The sequence below is a fragment of the Lissotriton vulgaris genome, chromosome 4_1 (assembly GCF_964263255.1).
Source record: "Lissotriton vulgaris chromosome 4_1, aLisVul1.2, whole genome shotgun sequence".
In the NCBI taxonomy this organism is placed as follows: domain Eukaryota; kingdom Metazoa; phylum Chordata; class Amphibia; order Caudata; family Salamandridae; genus Lissotriton; species Lissotriton vulgaris.
The window spans coordinates 1,800,334,202-1,800,353,345 of record NC_141691.1 but is presented as its reverse complement, the minus strand read 5'-3'; the positions used below and the strand labels follow the sequence as shown (position 1 = coordinate 1,800,353,345).

At 42.0% G+C, this 19,144-nt stretch overlaps 1 protein-coding gene across 1 annotated transcript in view; it reads right to left on the bottom strand.

Annotated features, from left to right (window-relative positions):
* Nucleotides 1–19,144, bottom strand: part of LOC147724578 (fibrocystin-L-like) — a 1,433,379-nt gene that overhangs the window by 1,402,202 nt on the left and 12,033 nt on the right. The window contains exon 2 of the mRNA XM_086966122.1: nucleotides 11,322–11,438. Coding sequence (XP_086822248.1) covers nucleotides 11,322–11,403 — 82 coding nt within the window. The 5' untranslated portion in view covers nucleotides 11,404–11,438. The remainder of the gene's footprint in view (nucleotides 1–11,321; nucleotides 11,439–19,144) is intronic.

The window sequence follows — 19,144 nt, the reverse complement described above, 5'->3', positions numbered from 1 at the left end:
TAATGGGTATGAAAAGATACAGGTTGAAGTGGAATGAAATAAAACCCAGTATTCAACATTATACAGTATCAATACAATGGTCCTTTATTAAAATAATGCGTTTTTATCCAATCTAAAACCCACATAGATTATGACATCAGCAGAACTTGTCAAAGATTTGACAGTATTCAACACTCGTCGGTCACTTAGTTATTGGGTTTCACTCCTACGTAACTATGTGGCAACTAAACTTTACGAGAAAGCGCAAGCTAAATGTCTGGCTAAAGAAAATCTCGAGTTTTCAGCTTCAGTGTGTGTAGTGACCGTATTTTTGGCTCTATTTCTGGGTGATGGTGACTTTAAGCTTGCTACCATCCTGAATCTCTATTCTTGCCTTGTGTTGGTCCTTTTCAGGCCTTTTTCCAGACCTAGAAGCATAAACTGGAGGATAGCTGCTTTATATGATGATAGATCCCTTATTCTTGACTCTAATCCATCTATTGCCTATTGGCTTTGACATAATTATGTGTCCTTTCATCATCCTACCATAGTAGAGGGTGGATCCTGTAGTCCTGACTTTATATTACATATTATTTTGGTTTTTGTATGTACTCTGACAGAGCTAAGTGTTATTTCATCCCTTTCGGGCCTACAAGGCCCAGAACTAGAGAGACTCCATTTTGCTTTCTGTCGCTACAGACTGAGATGCTTGCAGGGTAAAGGTGATGTTTTAGTTATGAGGTGTTGTTTACTTGGAGAGAACCGGTCTGGGCCGGCCCTTATCGGTAGGCTGTATTATTCTTTGTGTCGAAGACACCACAAAAGGCCGGACGGCTGGGTGTGTGTCCTTGACGCGGAGTGGTGCAGGGATCTGATGGGCGGCAGGCTGATGACTGGAACTTTCCATGAGGAGAGAGCATTCCATATTAGTGAAGTGCAGAAGAGGCGGAGTCAGTCAGTTGGAGCCGGGGAGAGAAGAAGTTAGTCGATGCTTGGAACAGAGAGAAGTCAGACAGTTGAAGCTGGAGAGAGAAGTCAGTTAATGCTTGGAGGGAGAGAAGACAGATGATTGCTGGAGTTGTCAGAAGCAGTTGTGAACAGATGGTGTTTTGAACAGAGAGGAGTGAGATGATGTTTGGAACTGAAGGAAGCAGTCAGAAGCAGTTACTTATCAGAAGGAGTTGTGATCAGCTGGAGTCTGAAGTGATGCCTTTTGGAAGAGACTGAAGTTATATCGTGGATTAGTCTGTGGGAGCAGCTGGAGTGAATTGGACATTGGAGTTGAGATAATCAGACAGAGTGAAGAAGCTAGTGGAGCGAACGGTTATCAGAGCGGCAGAAACTATTAGTCTGAAGCTGGAAGGTGAAGAAAGTTTGTGGGGGAAAGGAATCCAGTGCAGAGTGATCAGCGCAGATGCGTGTCCAAGAGTGCAGGGGAGAATCTGAGACGAGCTAAGGCACAGACGAGAGAGGAACCCAGATGACAGCTAGTGCAAGACTTCATACTAATCAGGTGATATCTGTCCTGTAACATTAGTTTGCTTTACATTTAAACATTAACGTTGTCCTTACTGTATTGCTAATCCTTTTTCTTTCAGCGGTGTGCAGTATAATCCATTCCTTCTTTAGCTATTTACAGTCCCTGTTAGTTACATGTGGATGTGTTATAGTAATAAAGCTTTACAAAGACCCCGCAGATCTGTGTATGTGTTTATTCCCCTTTTACTTTTCAGGCTATGTGTTATAGTGCAGTATTATATTGTTATTGTTAATAAAGGAACCCCAGTTCTTAGTGAACCATTGTGTACCTCTTGTTTTTGTACAGTAAAGGTAACCTTGTCTTCTAGTCAGGTACTATTATGTGAACAGATGCTACCCCTGATCAGGTAAATGGTAACTGAATAATGAGGGAGAGAGGAGCCCTTGAAATAGAGAATAAGTTGTACACCGTGTAATTCGGCCATTCCATAATATTGTAGTATTGTACCTTTAGTGGATAGTGAGAGAAACTTCCCAACAGAAAGAGAGAGAGCTGAAGGTATTCATAGGAAAGTGATCGTCATGGTAAGGGGCGTTAATGAGAACACCAGGGGGGACACTGGTGTGGATACCCACAAGAGTGTGGCTTGTGTATGTATGAAATAGTGAGAGCACCAGGGGGGACACTGGTGTGGATACCCACAAGATTGTGGCTTGTGTATGTATGAAATAGTGAGAGCACCAGGGGGGACACTGGTGTGGATACCCACAAGATTGTGGCTTGTGAGAGCACTGGTTGCAGTCAGTGTGTAATGGTAAGTAATCAGAACTGCCCCAGGGTAGATTAGTCTGGGCCCATGTGGTCGCGAGACTATATTGTATGAGTGTGTTGTAGGGCATGGACGTCCTTAGTAATCAGTGAGTATTCCTAGTAATCCCTATAGATTTAGTGGTGTTTCTGATGATATGAGCTTGTATATTGCTAATTCCTCATCCTCAGGTAGGTACCCAGGTGCCTGGATAGATGGGTCCTGAGGAGGGAGGTGGTTGCGTTTCGGCTGGGTTGGTGGTGTCTTGGTGAGCTGATCCTATCTGATCCAAAAATCCGGTTGTTACAGTGTGGGATAAGATAAATTATTTTAATTTTTCATTATTAATGGGCACAAATATACGCTGAATGCAATTTTACACTAAATGGTTGATATATAGAACCCCATTCTTCCTTCATAAGGTCCACCAACATATTCCTGCTAATTGTTTCAGATGTGGGGCGGAGGAAGGGGGTAATTGGATACATATGGTTTGGACTTACCCAAAGTTGAGGACATTTTGGAATGATGTTAGTCAGTTTTGTTGCCATATTTTAATGTTGCAACAACCACTAGACACTCTGACAGCTGTTCTCAGATATTTATCCAAATTAAAAGTGAAACTGATATTGAACAAACAATTGTAGATTATATCTTGATTAGCTATTTCTTTAATCCTCAAAAACTGGCGCTCCAAGTAAATTCCCACATTTCAACATTTTAGATCTAAAATAAGTAGGATTAAAGAGCTGGAAAAAAGGTATGCAATAAAATCTGGGTTACATAAGACATTTCTCAAATTGTGGCTAAATGTCTGATACAGGAGGGGTTTTATGACATAGAAGGTAGATACATTTAAAGTAATCAGAAAACGTATGGGTAATTAAGAATGGATTGTCTAAAACGACTATAACTTGTAAAGATCTGTCGATATGTTTTAAAATATGGGAGATGCTGTAAGTGATGAAATTGTAGTAAATGTTTTATTAATTGTGTAGCATAAATGTTAATGACATTTTATTTTGATGTATTTTCCTAATATATATATATATTTTTAAACTACAAATGCAGGGCAGAAGCCTGCATGGGACAGCACGCCTCCGTCTCTTGTGTTCATATCCATGGAACACAAGAGACGGAGGATCAATTGAACATAAGGTTGATATTCAAAGAACGGCATAGAGGGAGCCTCTCTGAGACAGCTTCTACTTTGCAAATGGATACCTTCCCATCACAGGAGGCAGTTTCTGATTTCAGAGTGATTTTAGGTTCCGCAATTTCTGAGATGTTTGTTTTTAAAATGTTAACATTTATAACAAATAGAAACCATTACTTACCCTTAACAATGATGATACAGTGCACCCAATTCCCGTGTATTTCTCCACCTTTCAAAACACTCCCTGGCCTACCACCACCGTGCATGCCGTCATCCTTGGGTAGTGGTTTTGATCACAAGGCTTGAGCATAACCATCCATTAAGCTACTTACAAGCATGCCACAGCGCAGGTGCCCAAGCCCTGAATCCAACCCACTGTATGGGCAAATTCCACTGTGCATGGTCCTGGCCATGCACAGTGGGGGTTGGACAAGAGGCTTTGCACATGGCCAGGCCCTGGATCCATATCTTCCACCCAACTCAGTTGGGAGTTGGGACCAACCCTTGCTACACATGGCATTCAGTGTAAAGGTGGTTGGCTGTAGCGCCTTATGGCCCATTGTGCATACTGTGACAGCATAATCTCTGTCTGGCTTACTTCCCTCCTGGGTGTCAGATTTGTATTGTCTTTAATAGAATGCGTGAAGTTCTTACAAAAAAACACACAAATGCTGATATTATCATGGACGACATCTCAGTAAACTTACATTTATTCAATGTTAAATGACACTGCCATTACAGCATAACCCCTTTCGGCGTAAGCTTATTGTTTACTAAGACGGATGCTTATCAACATGTGACTAGAGCTGACTCATTCTGTGATATGCTAGTTTAGTCTGACTTTAGAATTAGAGTCTCTAAACCCTGTTTTATTTTGCGAATATGAGATAAAAACAGTGGTCAAATTGTATACGATACAGGTGTGGGCGTAATTCATGTAATTTCGTGCAGTGTAATCATGCAGGATGACCACACAATTCCATGATACTACCAGAATTATGCAAGAGGAGTAATCCAGAATTTGCCACTATTTTTATTAAGCCTCCTTGCATCCACAATGGACACAAGGATGCATTTTACTCAAAATAGTGCTACATGCAATAGAGCATGAATAGTGAGTAGGGCAGCCTCTTGCGCTGCCTAAATGCGTACTTGGGGTAGCATTTCCCCCAATTTACTACCATAATTTAGCACTAGTGTAAAATTCACCCTTGACTCCGTAAAGAACGAGGGATACATTTTGCGGTAAGAAAATAGTGCTCTAAGCAACAGAAGATAAACAGCAGCATGAAAAGCCACTAGTGCTTGATAAATATGCTCTTGTGGTAGGATCTTCACCCCTCAAATTACTCCTAAATACACGTGTGGGAATAATCGTATTATTATAAATAATTCTGAGTCAAAGAAAAATGCTGAATTATCGAAATTACTCTGGTAACTCCAGCGAAATTGAAATTACACCCAGGCCTCATAAATATTGAAGGATTTGACCATTTATATGGAAAGGGTTTTGGGCCAGAATTATAGCCAGAAGTTATGCCAGATTGTCTAGCCCCCTGCACTCAGTCGGAGAGTTGATTTCAGAACCCCTGCAGAAGGTGTCTTTCACTGAAAGCACACATTAGGCTTTCTCAGCCAGGTTTGATAAAGAATAGCACCCCTCTTCCCTTTTTCTGCACCTCTCTTGCCTCAGCCTACCCACCTGTTACCTCTTTCTGCACCCCTTTTGTCTGTTTCTGCAACTCTCTTGCCAATTTCTGCAGTTCTCTTGCCTCCTTCTGCACCTCACTTGCTTCTTTGTGTACCTCTGTTGGTTCCTTTGCACTGTTCTTGCTTCCTTCTGCAGATCTCTTGCAAATTTCTGCACCCCTTGCCTCTTTCTGCACCCCTTTACCTGTTTCTGCACCTTTCTTGCCTTTGTCTGTACCTGTGTTCCCTCTTTCTGTGCCTATTTTGCCTGTTTCTGCTACTCTCTTGCCTCTTTCTGCAGTTCTCTTGCCTCCTTATGCACTTCTCTTGCCTGTTTCTGCACCCCTCTTGCCTCTTTCTGCACCTGTTTTCCCTCTTTGTGCAGCTCTCTTGATTTTTTTCTATACCTATCTTTCCTCTTTCTGCATCACTCTTGTCTCGTTTTGTACCTCTGTTGCTTGTTTCTGCACTTCTCTTGCCTCTTTCTACACCCTTTGTGCCTCTTTCAGCACCTTTGTTGCTTCTTTCTGCACATCTCTTGGTTCTTTCTGCACTGCTCTTGCCTCTTTTGCTTCTTCTGCACTTCTCTCTCTTCTTTATGTACCCCTCTTGCCTCTTCCTGCACCTCTGATGCTTCTTTCTGCCCCTCTCTTGGCTATTTCGGCAGCTAACTTGCCTGTTTCAGCACCTCTGTTGCTTTATTCTGCAGATATCATGCCTCTTTCTGCACCCCTCTTTTCTCATTCTGTACCACTGTTGCCTCTTTCTGCACTTCGCTTTGTCTTTCTGCACCCTTCGCGCCTCTTTCAACACCTCTGTTACTTATTTTTGTACGTCTCTTCCTTCTTTCTGTACCACTCCTGCCTCTTTCTGTATCCCTCTTGTCTCTTTTTGCACCTCTGTTGGTTCTTTCTGCACTGATCTTACTTCTTTCAGCACCTTTGCTGCTTCTTTCTGCACTTCTCTTGGTTCTTTCTGCACTGCTCTTGCCTCTTTTGATTCTTCTGCACTTCTCTCTCTTCTTTCTGTACCCCTCTTGCCTCTTTCTGCACCTCTGATGCTTCTTTCTGCCCCTCTCTTGCCTATTTTGGCAGCTGACTTGCCTGTTTCTGCACCTCTGTTGCTTTTTTTCTGCAGATATCCTGTCTCTTTCTGCACCTCTCTTTTCTCATTCTGTACCACTGTTGCCTCTTTCTGCACTTCTCTTGGTCTTTCTACACCCTTTGCGCCTCTTTCAACACCTCTGTTACTTCTTTTTGTACTTCTCTTCCTTCTTTCTGTATCACTCCTTCTTCTTTCTGTACCCCTCTTGCCTCTTTTTGCACCTCTGTTCTTTCTGCACTGCTCTTGCTTCTTTCTGCACCTTACTTGCCATTATCAGCACTTCTCTTGCTTCTTTCTCCACCTCTGTTGCTTCTTTCAGCAATCCTCTAGCCTCTTTCTGCACTTCTCTTCCTTCTTTCTGTACCCCTCTTGCCTCTTTGTGCACCTCTTATACCTCTTTCTGCACCCCTCTTGCCTCTTTTTGCACCTCTGTTTGTTCTTTCTGCACTGATCGTGCTTGTTTCTGTACCTCACGTGCCTCTTTCTGCACTTCTCTTGCTTGTTTCTGTACCTCTCTTATGTCTTTCTGCACCTCTGTTGCCTCTTTCTGCACTTCACTTGCTTCTTTCTGCGCGTCTCTTGCTTCTTTTGGCACCACTGTTGCTTCTTTCTATACCCCTCCAGCCTCTTTCTGCACCCCTCTACCCTCTTTGTGCAACTCTCTTGCCTCTTTCTATACCTCTCTTCCCTCTTTCTGCACCACTCTTGCCTCTTGCAGCACCTCTGTTGCTTTTTTTTGCAGTTCTGTTGTCTCTTTCTATACCACTCTTTTGTCTTTCTGTACCCCTTATGTCTCTTTCTGCACCCATTCCCTTTTTCTGAGCCTTTCCTGCCTCTTTAAGCACCCCTCTTGCTTCTTTCTGCACCACACTTGCCTATTACGTCACCCCGTTTCATTTTTCTGCAGATCTCTTGCCTCTTTCTCTACCCTTCTTTTCTCTATCTGTACCTCTCTTGCCTCTATCTGCACCACTGTTCCCTCTTTATGCACCTTACCTTCCTGTTTCTGCACCTCACTTGCCTCTTTCTGTACCTCTGTTGCCTCTTTCTGTACTTCGCTTGCTCTTTCTACACCCTTTGTGACTCTTTCGGCACCTCTGTTACTTCTTTCTGCACTTGTCTTCCTTCGTTCTGCAGTGCCCTTCATGCCTCTTTCTGTACCTCTCTTGACTCTTTGTACACCTCTCCTACCTATTTCTGCACTCCTATTTCCTCTTTTTCTACCTCTGTTGGTTCTTTCTGCGCTGCTCTAGCTTCTTTCTGCACCTCACTTGCCTCCTTCTGCACTTCTCTTGCTTCTTTCTACAGCCCTGTTGCTTCTTTCAGCAATTATCTTGCCTCTTTCTGCACTTCTCTTTCTTCTTTCTGCACCCCCTGCCTCTTTCTGTACCTATCTTGCCTCTTTGTGCACCTCTCCAACCTTCTTTTGTACCACTCTTGCTTTTTTTTGCACCTCTGTTGGTTCTTTCTACACTGCTCGTGCTTCTTTCTGCACCTCACTTGCATCTTTCTGCACCTCTGAGTTAGAGGTAGTTTTTATCCCCCTGCCCTATTATGTAAAAGGGCCTTACAGGGGAGGTCATGCCAATCACAGGGGTATCCCAACCCATAGTGTACCCTAGTGTATTTAGGTGTTTCCACTGTATTCTAAGTGTCTTACAGGATAGCTCTGGCTCCGCGCCTGGTTAATCAGAGTCAGTTACCACTAGTACGAATTAGCAAAACATTTTGGGCACAGGATGACTTTGCAACAAGGCCTCTTTCTGCACCTCTGTTGGTTCTTTGTGCATATCTCTCGCTTCTTTCTGCACCTCACTTGCATCTTTCTGCACTTCTGAGTTATAGGTAGTTTTAATCCCTGTGCCCTATTATGTAAAAGGGCCTTACAGGGAAGGTCATGCCAATCACAGGGGTACCCCAACCCATAGTGTACCCTAGTGTATGTAGGTGTTTTCACTGCATTCTAAGTGGCTTTCAGCATAGCACTAGTTCCGGGCCAGGTTAGTCAGAGTCAGTTACGACCAGTACCATCCATCAAAAAGTTGGGGGCACAGGATGACTTTGTAACAAGGCCTCTTTCTGCACCTTTGTTGTTTCTTTCTGCATATCTCTTCCTTCTTTCTGCACTTTTCTTTGTCTTTCTGGAATTCTGTTGCCTTTTTCTGCATTTCTAGCTTCTTTCTGAGCCTTTCTTCCTCTTTCTGCACATGTCCTACCTCTGTAGGCATAGTTAGAAATTAGCATTTAAAAAACCTTTGAAATTCACTGAAAAAAACATAGGTTTCAGGGAAGTTATAGTTAGAAATTAGCTTTTAAAAAACCTTAGAAATTCACTGAAAAAAACACAGGTTTCAGGGATGTTATAGTTAGGTGGATATTTCACTCATACAAAACCAGAGAAATTCGGCCGTATTAGTTATTTAAGCTAACTATACCTCACGCCCCCGCAATGCACTGCTGATGATGTCACATATTACATCATTCATTACATGGTCAAACCTGTGCTAAAAAGAAGAAAAATCAGAAGAAAACCAGCCCATCGACTTTGAACACCACACTGGCACCTTGGGCTACACCAAAGCCATGGCCCCTACTCAATATGACTTACAACTCAAGCCTCCTATGCCGCCGCAGCACCTCCAAAGAATTCCACCATGTGAGTATCGAGTATCACATCATCGAAGTCCGGGATGGCTGATTACGACTCTGCCACAGCACCTGTGGCCTGTGGTGTGATATCGATCCCGCAAAGGTGACACCTTGTGGCTTGACCCTTGATGCTTCTTTGGAACTGCACCACCATCAGAACTGATGCCTCACCACAGCCACCATATCACCTTTCCTGCCCCTTGCATCGTCACTGGGCATTTTTCTCCATTTTGATTTTTGCGGAACAGTACTTTGGGACAAGAATATGCCACACTTCGGTTAAAATGATCCTCACAGAGCGTGGCACCCTTCCCCATTGGTTAAGGGTCCCCCATTCTTGCCAGGTCGGAAACCTGGATAAATATGGGAGAGCTGCCCAGCAGCACAGATCCCTGACTGGATGTATCAAGAGAAGAACGACTGCCCTGTTGAACCCCTGGTCTACACCACAAGAGGGCTGCACTCATAAGGGGAACATCGTTTACAACAAAACCTTTACCACGCACTACCATTACAACGCAGGTATTACAACGAAAGTTGTTACAACGATTTTCGCTGGAGTGTGCTGTTGGATAGGGAATAGTTTAATTTTCTATCCAACACCTTCCCTACTATCCACGGGGACTGGAGTTGGAATAGAAAATTAAACTATTCCACTATCCAGCGCCCCCCAACGCAAGTCGTTGTAATGACTTGCGTTGTAATACCTGCATTGTAAAGGCATGCGTGGTAAAAGCATGCATTGAAATGTCATACAACCCACTCATAAAGACTGTACCTGCTGCACACTTTGGGCTTAACAAAGCTTTGTTTAGATTCAAAAGGATTAAGGAGTGGACTCCCAGAAAGCAACAGGTATTAAAGAGCTTCAAGAAGACACTTGCATCAGCTCCATCAAGACAAGCCCAGCTGACCAGCTTCACCTGGACTTTAAGGATTTGATCAGGTGTATTGTGGAAATTGTAGTCTTAAACCTCCAAGTGGCAACTCAGAGCTTCTGGACCCTTGGCTGGTGTTGTGGACCCTCCAAGACCTAAACGAAACATATGAAGAAGAAGGACTGCCCTGCTGGACCCTTGGACTGCACAAGAGAGGATTGCACTCATAAGGACTGCACCTGCTGCACTCACATGGTTTCACAAAAAAGGGCTTTGTCTGTCCTAAATGATAAGAAGTAGACTCCCTGATCACAAACAAGTAGAAAGGTGCTAGAAGGGCTACGTGCAACATCAACAACAAGCTAACAAGCTTCACCAGGATTTTACTTGGATTGACCAGCTGCCTTTTGGGAGTTGCAATCCCAGACCCCAAGAGGGAAACCAGAACTTCCAAGACATTGGTTGGCTGCTGTGGACCACTTTCCTGCATCAAGAAACACTTCTGGGAATATGTTTAAAAGTTGTTACATTGTGGGTGGCCTGAACCCTTGACTTTATCCTGGTCCAGCACAACCTTTTTTAACTCTTTGAGAGCTAGTTTTACTTAAACTTTAGAAAATTCATATCCCCGGTTCCCTACATTAGGTTCTTGTCATTTTGGTGTCATTTTAAAGGTAAACATATTTCCTATTTGAAAGAAATGGTGTTGGAATTTTATTGTGTGTTGTGTCCTACTTATTTACTGTTTGGTTATATTAAATGCTTTACACACCTGTCTCCTAAGTTAGGCCTGGGTGCTGGTGAACCAAGCTATGAAGGGTTGAGCAAAGATTAATTTATTGAGACTTAAATGGGCCTTATTTGTGATTGTGGTGTTATGAATAGATGTAGGTACCCACCTGCATATACTCATAAACCACCTTTCAACACATTTGTATAAACGATCTTAGTCAAAAAGGCTGTAAGGCACTTTCTCATGAGCCCACTTTCTTGCCCTCTTCCTTACATCATTGGGTAAAACACCTCCACGACAGGCTCATCTCACTCTTTCTAAAACAGAAATACGTATCCTCGGCTTCTAATTAGGAGGGAGCAATATATACCGCCTCCTCTAGCAACCAAGCCAACAGTAACAGTCAGAAACCATGGTTAAACCAGGAGGGACAGAAAGGTATTTAAGGAACTGGATGAACAAGAAGGTTCAAGGACTAATGAGAAATGTTCAGTCCATTGCCTCCTAGGGGTACTTCATAGACCCTTTCCTTCCATTGTGAGGATGTACCAAGCCAGAGCCTCTGAAACAGTATACAGCATTGTAAGAAACATCATGTAAGACCAAAATACAGCAGGCACACACAAAACTTAATGAAACAAAAATAAAACAGCATCAACTCAAGGAGGTGTAAGCCAACACCTTAGTGCCAAAATCCAATTCCCATCACCAGCTGTCTGTAAATGCTATTGGAGAATAAACGTGGAAGCCACACCATAGGATGGTGATTTGCAAAATTCACTGTATGTGTGTATGTAGCTCTATTTTCATAAGGCAATCTTAGCTTGGAGCAATGGAGGGCATACCTGCTGGCGTAAGGATGGCGGTCAGTAGGGCCCAGAGGAGGCAGAGGTACAAGGTGTGGTGGGTTGCCATGATGGAACCCATCTCATCTATACCCAAAGGCAGGCTGCAGCCGGAACCTACAAGAAAAAGTAACAAGAGTTGTCAATGAACAGGGGTAATAACTTTAACCAACCCTATTTGTCTAAGAGACAGAAACAGGGAACTTGATAGCAAAACAAATACAGACAATGGGCATGTGAATATGAGAGTAAGTGACAAAAACAATCAAAGTAAATATGAAATAGGAGAGAAAGCATGGCAGAAAGAAACCCAACAAAGGATAAAGAAAGTGAAAGCTATGTAATTACTGAGATAATAGAGAAACATAGAATAGTGAGACAATGATAGAGCCAGATTCAGTTCTAAAAGAAGGCCAGACCCACCCAAGGAAGCCCCCTGGCCCTCCCGAAGCCATTCAGGAGAAATATCCTTTTGTGTTTTTTAATGTTTCATATGTTCTGCAATCTGTTCTTTTTGCCTATTGCCTCACGTTGATGAGAGCTGAAGTGAAATCACTGTGTTGCTGCAACAAATCAAGTGCATTCTTTAGCTGCTCACAAGGATGGGACAATCTCAATGTGAGTGAAGTGCAGCTTCTTACATATTAGACTTTAATCTATACACTACCGTTGGATATGGTTTCCTTTTTTCAGAGATTAATGGAGACCGTTTCTTCTTTTACGAGATTATGGAAGGACCTAGACCTGATGCCTGAATGTATTGAGTAAAATTCTCTGTCTTTTTTGCAACCTGATAATTCTTCCCTGTTTGGTTTATAGATCCTGTAGGAATAGTACACACAACTCTAGAGGATGTTTGAAGTAACTTGTTTATGTGCGTGCACTTTCAACTTTATGTCATAAGTTAGAAAATATATACGCTGCTTTTGTTTTCCCATGTGCTTTCTAAGCCTAGACATGAAAGTACATGCAGGTTAGTAAAATATTGGCAAGGTGGCAACTTAGCAACCTAGCCACTGATTCAGTAATGATGAAACAGGTAGTGTCCCTGAAAAGTTGATAGGCCTGGGTCAGAGTCAATCACGTGTCAGGAAAAACCTTAATTATATTTTCGCCTGGCATGTAACTTAATCCGTCCTTGCCTGCGTCTCCTTTCAAAGGCAGCTAAACTCCCTATTTCTAAGCGTGTTTTAAAAGAATCCTTTTTGGTTTTTTTCCCCCTAAAACCCTTAGAACACTGCTACTGCCCCACATGCTTTAAATGCACCATGTCTTTTTGTAAGTAATTCTTGGAAAGAACTACAAGCCTTGTGTAGAATAGTGTTTAATTTCAATTAATTTGAGTTGTGTTGCTGACCCCTTATGCATTAAAACGGACCATTTACTGGTTTTCCACATACTTTCCTGAAGGGAAACCCATCCCCCTCATAACTAAACATTGTATTGAGTTCTGATCAATGTTGCTTGCCCACACAAAGCTTACATTTTAGGCTTTCCTGATCACACAAAAGGTGAGAAATTGATCAGTTTGATGCATAGATTTATGAACTCGGGGATGACAACTGAGGAAGACCAGACTGATGTGATGGTGTGAAAAGTGACCTGTCTCCCTACCAGGGACCTGGCAGATCAAGGTGACCAAAGCAAGGTATTTGTAAAAAATGCCTAAAGTGATCTTTTGCCACCATATAAAACTTGTCTTTCCTGATTTCAGCTGAGAGAAATCAAAAAAAGGCAGGAACTACTAGGTCTGAGAGAAAGGATTTTATCAACCTATGAGTTAAAGCGGTACAAAAGGGGGTGGTGATGTACCGCTTTTGTCTGCCATAAGTGTGGCAGGGTATGCTCAGACGTGAGTCCCTTGCTCACTTTGCCACTGGATTCAAGCAAGCCGGGCTGAAGACGGCTGGAATGCCAGAAACCGGTCCTCGGAAGCTTGTTTCCGGGCCAGGGAAGACATGGCTTGGCAGTTCAGGCTGGACTGTTCCCATGAGGCACAGGGTCAGACGGATTTGCATATAGCCATGTCTGAACTGGGGTGGCAGAGTGGGCTAAAGAACGGTGATGGATTAAACCCAGATATTTTGACTGGGTGTGAGTGTTTGATTGATTTAGATGCTCCGTCCATCACCGCCCCCTTTTGTACCGCTTATGAGTGAAAGCAGCACTGTTATGCCCAGCAAGAAAAGGCAGAAAAGGTAAACAGTAGGGTGATAAATTCATCTCAGGGATTGAATGGTACAGATTCATTCAGTTAAAGATTGTGAGCAATAAATATTAGCAGTTGCAGTTTAAACATTTGGCAATTCATGACCTCATCAAAAATGGAAAAATGATTAGCTAGTCATGGGTAATCTTTAGTACATATTCTAAAGCAATATTCATCAGCTTACTGTGCTTCCATTTCCATCCTGGGTTTCAATATTGCATCAGTTGTTAGTTGAGGGTCTTGCCCACCTAAACAAGACTTTGGGGGCGTTTCCAATGCGGTTTGGAAATCATTCCGACGAAATCGGTTTTGGAATGGTTACCAACCGATTCGGATCTGACCGATTAAGATGCATTCAGATGCGTCCAGATATGATTCGGTCAGACACCCATTGATTTCAATGGGAGCCTATGTTCCGACCGAATGTCCTGTTTATCACAGAAAGTCGGCTTACAGATTGTTCCTCCACCAATATGTTAATGGCCCTACCACCGGGCTACAAAATATTCAGATTGGATTGGATTGGGCAGGCTGGGGGCAGACTGACCATTCTAATAAAACATTAGTACAAACGTACCATTGAGGCCTTCCCTATCAAAGGGTGTGAATGCCTCCAATTCTTAGTTTGCTATCACCCACGCACACCTTCTCAGGATTACTAATTTTTAGACCCTGGGCCCACATGGAGAATTTTTTGAAAACTTACCTGACTCTCTTGCCAGCAAACTTTTAAAGAAATCCTACACCACCATAATAGAAGTCCAAAGTCTACACATGGAGGATCAGAACATCCCCAGCGTCAAAAGGTTGCTCCTGGACCTTGAGGGTCTACAACTCGCCCAGCTGGTAATGACGGCCACACACTCTAAGGGACACTTATTGGGCTTAGTAATCTCTAACGACACCAATATTAAAGTAGTTCCCTCAATACCGGTCACCTGGTCAGACCACCACTTCATTCCTGTTAATGTAAGAAAGAAAGGAAGAGAGGACCATGGGCTTCTCCCTAAAATTGAGACAAGAAAAGGAGTTGGGCCAAACTCAAAGCAGAGGTGTGGGGAACACCCTGGCAGAAAAAACTACACCTAACTCCTCAGTAACATTGGAAGAGGCATATTTGAGAGGGGAAACTTGGATTACCCACTCTGGACAAAGTGGCGCCAAAACTTACCTCCAGGCCAAAACCCAAACCCAAGGCGGATGGTTTAATGCTCAACTACTTGTATTAAAGAAAAACTGCAAAAAAATCAAAAGAGACTGGAGGAAAAACAATGACCCACAGCCCAAAGTTCTATAGAAGTCAGCCATTAGAAGTTACCACAACAGTATCAAAGAAGTGCAGGCTAAGTTCTTTGAGGAGAAAATCAGCTTGGCCCAGAACTCCTCAAGGGAACTATTTGTGGTAGTCAAGGCTTTAACTACTCCTATCCAAGACCCTCAGCCAACAGAGACCTTGGTGGAGAGATGTAATGACTTAGCCACCTATCTTCTAGCAAAAGTAACCGATATATACAGCTCTCTCAGGGCAGGCAGGGATGTAACCTCAAGGTGGAAAAAGGATCAATTAGGAGTTCCCCACATAAAAACCATTACTAACCACCCACTCCTGGAGGAAAAAGAAGCAGAAACATTGATGAGTAAAGTGAAGTCTGGCTTGTCTCTAGACCCTGCCCCACTGCATATCCTTAATACAGTTACCCCTGTCATCCTTCCCCCTCTAATTAAAGTCAAGAACCGGTCTCTGGAGACGGGCATGTTCCCAGCATCACTGAAGTACGCTATAATTAAACCCCTGCTTAAAAAAGCCAATGCAGACCTGGCCAACTAGGGAATTACCGTCCCATTTTCTTGCTGCCGTTTGTGGGCAAGCTACTGGAAAAACATGTTAACAGATCATTGTCAGAGTTCCTGGAATCAAACCACTGTCTCCACATCACCCATAAGGGCTTCCGGGCACAACACAGCCCAGAGTCTGCTCTGTTGATGGTGGTGGAGGAACTCAGAATAATGTTAGACCAGGGAAGATCAGTTGCACTGATGGAGCAGATTTCCTCTGCAGTCAGGCATTGTTTTATTTTTGTGCTTCAGACAGACTGCATTTAAATTGCCACGCACATTTTGGTGCAAGTTAAAAACATGGCACAATATGAAAGTGAGGCCAATTTAGTCTGAAATGCTTCTGCTGAATTAACATGTGTTTTTGCAATGTAGAGAAAAGTGGCCTTTTAGCTTTGAAGATTAATAGAATATGTTTCTCTCTTCCCAGCTCATCCCATGTAATCTAAATCCACTATTCCTGTCTTAAAAGACTTTGACTTGTTGCATATTTTCATAAACATTTAGTTAATAACATCTCTAGTTCTTTGTGCACATTGCACATTTATTTTACATGTTATCATAAATAATAGAAAAACTGTTTTACACTAGTAGCTTGGCTAGGAAAACATTTATAATGAGTATTAATATGGAGTTTGGAAACATAATGTGCTGATTTACATGAAACTAATATTATCTTTGTGTTTATTTTATTTTGGGGCCTACCATTAAATGGCTGCCTGTGAAACCATCAAAAGCTATGGCTTGCTTTGAATGAGAAGGGAGCATGCGCAGACTGTGGCAGCTTTCCTCATGCCAAGAAGTCAAGAACACCTTGAACTGTACATCCTTGTGATTCTGCTAAATGTACCAGTGTTAGTTAAAAGTGTCCATCTGACTGCGCTTTGGCAGGAAGGAAGACTATTGAAAATTTTCCCTAGCAATTGTTGCAAACTTATAAAATGTATTTATTATGTATGCTTCATTTGTTAAAAACTGGCATGGTCAGGTTTTTAGAATGCGTCAGGGTGATGAGAACTCATGCCACCATGACTAACCAATCAACATACAGGTTTTCCTGAAATGCAACATTTTGTGTAGTCTGCCAAAATTTTGTGTATAAAAACTGACAGGGGCGGGCTTTCTCAGCTCAGCTGGCTTCTAGGCTCATTAGGGGGGTGTGTGAGCTCTTGAAGAGAAGGAACAGATTAGGCCAGACAGCCTATGGGTTAGGTACGAGATCGTCACGGGTGCATGGGCGTCCGAGGAGTATCAGGGGGAGGTTTCTTGCTTCCACGTCATATCTTGGCCACATTCCTTTGAGGTCTCGTGAAGGGCGGGCTGTCTCCCTCCCTGCTTGCTCTTTAGACACAGACAGATGCAGAAGAACAGCTGATTAAATAGAATTAGATGCTAAATTTCAGTTATGCTTTACTAATTAATTAGGTCTGAAATGATTTATTTGTCTTATGCATTTATTTCTCTTTATGGGAGATTTTTGCAAACTATTTGATTTTTGATTAGCCTTGCAAGACTATTTTTTCTTAGAAACTCCTTAAGAATTTTGAATGACATTTTGCGCCACATTTTCTATCCTATATGTAATGATTATATGCAGACTGTAAAATGTTCTGTATTGATGCTATTTTTCCTGGTTTTCAAATTCTGTAACCTGATTGATATTTTATTAATGAATAAAGGGTCAGAGAAAATTAACTTTTTACTAGAAAATAAAACCCTTTAAACACTCAACAACTCTCTTTATTGGCTTAAAATAATAATTGCATTTTTGACTGTTCATCTTTATTTAAAGTCTCCTGAAGGTATTACATGGTGTGTAGGGCCCAACACCTTTTGAGCGGTAAATTAGAGGTAGCATGAGGGTTTTGCATTGAGAAATTACCAGAAGAAATTACCGCTCCATCAGTTTTTGGTAATCAGAGGATGGTCATTATTGATTAGTTTGGTGATTAATGATTATTGATTTCACCATCAACTACTCAACTAATGGATCATTGACCTTAAGAAGGGAAATAAAATAATTGCCCAAGTTAGATAAATGTCCAAGTCCTGATTCCTGACTCCAATGCTCGGAACCTGAAGATTGGCAAAGCAGTACTGGCAGGTGATGCAAGAAGTGGTGTGAGTATAAATAGGGTTGTGAAATGTTGTTAATATGCTAGCATGTTTTTTTAAAGCATATGTTTTTTTAAAGTGTTGAAAATAGTAAGGATTTTTACTGTTGGTGACATTTTGCTCATTTTGAATTGATGGTGTTATTGATTATATTGGTAATTTCATAGGACATAATTTTTGGTTATTGATTACATGTTTTAACTCTTAATGTAAGTAAGTGTCTTGTTCTATGTTGTTTGAAACACGCAGGTATGCACACCTGTGGAATCCCGGGAAGGAATAGCGGGTGGTAAATGGAAGCCACACTGCAGTGAGGTTACTCGTCTGTTGGAATAACACTGAGAAGCTAGGTAGGGCTGGCAGTGTTAAATTAGGGACTATTTTCTGTGTGAGTGATTGTAGCAAAGAGTTCGCTGGTGAAACTTTAGTCTGATATCACCTAGAAAGGGTCACACTAAAGGAGTAGCGGGTTCTTCTGAGCTTGAGTGACAGCAAAAGGGTTCGCTGGTGAAACTTTGGACTAAGATATATCCTGAAGGATAAGTCCAAAGGAGTAGCAGGTTCTTCTGAGCTTGTGTGACAGGTAAGCGGAAGGGATTTACCTGTAGTGTTTGAAGAGTAAACGGAAGGTCTTACTTTGTGAAGGGTAAGCGGAATGTGTTACTCGCAGTGAATATAAATCTATCCTTTATTTAGCACAACAGACAGAGTGGCGAATGTATTTGTGTTGTTACTAATAGAGTTATTGATTAAGAAAATATTGCAGTAAGGTTTTGTGGAGGGTCAGTAGTAGGAGTAAAACTGACTAAAATTGAGATTGACAGCTTTGGAGAAAAGAAATTGCATTGAACTATTGCAAAAATGAAATTGTTTGAAGGCTTAAGGAAGCTGTTAGGAGGTAAAGTGAAAAATTCGTTTTTCATTGGTGATGCTCCTGAAGGAACACCTGTGCATTTTATGTCTACCAATTTGGGACAAAATACATGTATGTGGGTTCACCAATGGTGCAAGATTACTGAAAAACGAGGGTGTTTTGAGGTTTCCAAAAGATGGTACTTTTGAATTGCAAATTATTGACAAATTAAGGGAAGTGTTATGTGAAATAAAGACACCATCTAAAGCTGTACAATTTGAGGCCTTAAGCATATGGGAAAAGGTAGCAAGAGAGAAAGCAAGTGAGGATAAAAAGGTAAAGCACCAAATGCAGGAGAAGAGAATTAATGATGATAAAGAGCTTCAAATAAATAATGATTCAGGTGATGAAATAATGGATGCATTGTTAACTGAGTGTCCACCACTTTATGTGGTTCCCATTAAAAATACTGAAAATAGTGTACTAGTGAGCACTACAGTGGCTACTGCTTCTGTTGAGCAGAGAAAAACACAGATTGAGAAAACTGTGCAAACATTTTATATTGACCCATTACCTGTTGATTCAGCACTGACAGTGATACCTCCAGGTGTTACTGCTTCAAATGTGCCTGATTCAGTCCAAGAATTGCTAACTGCAGATGCACAGATAATGCATAGAAAAATTATGACTGTCCCAATTAATATGGTCCCTACTGAAAAGGTTCAAAGAACTGCAGAAGGAGTGATTATGGCAGAGTTTATTTCAGAAACTCAAAATTCACAGATTATTGAACAGAAATTACCCCAAGCA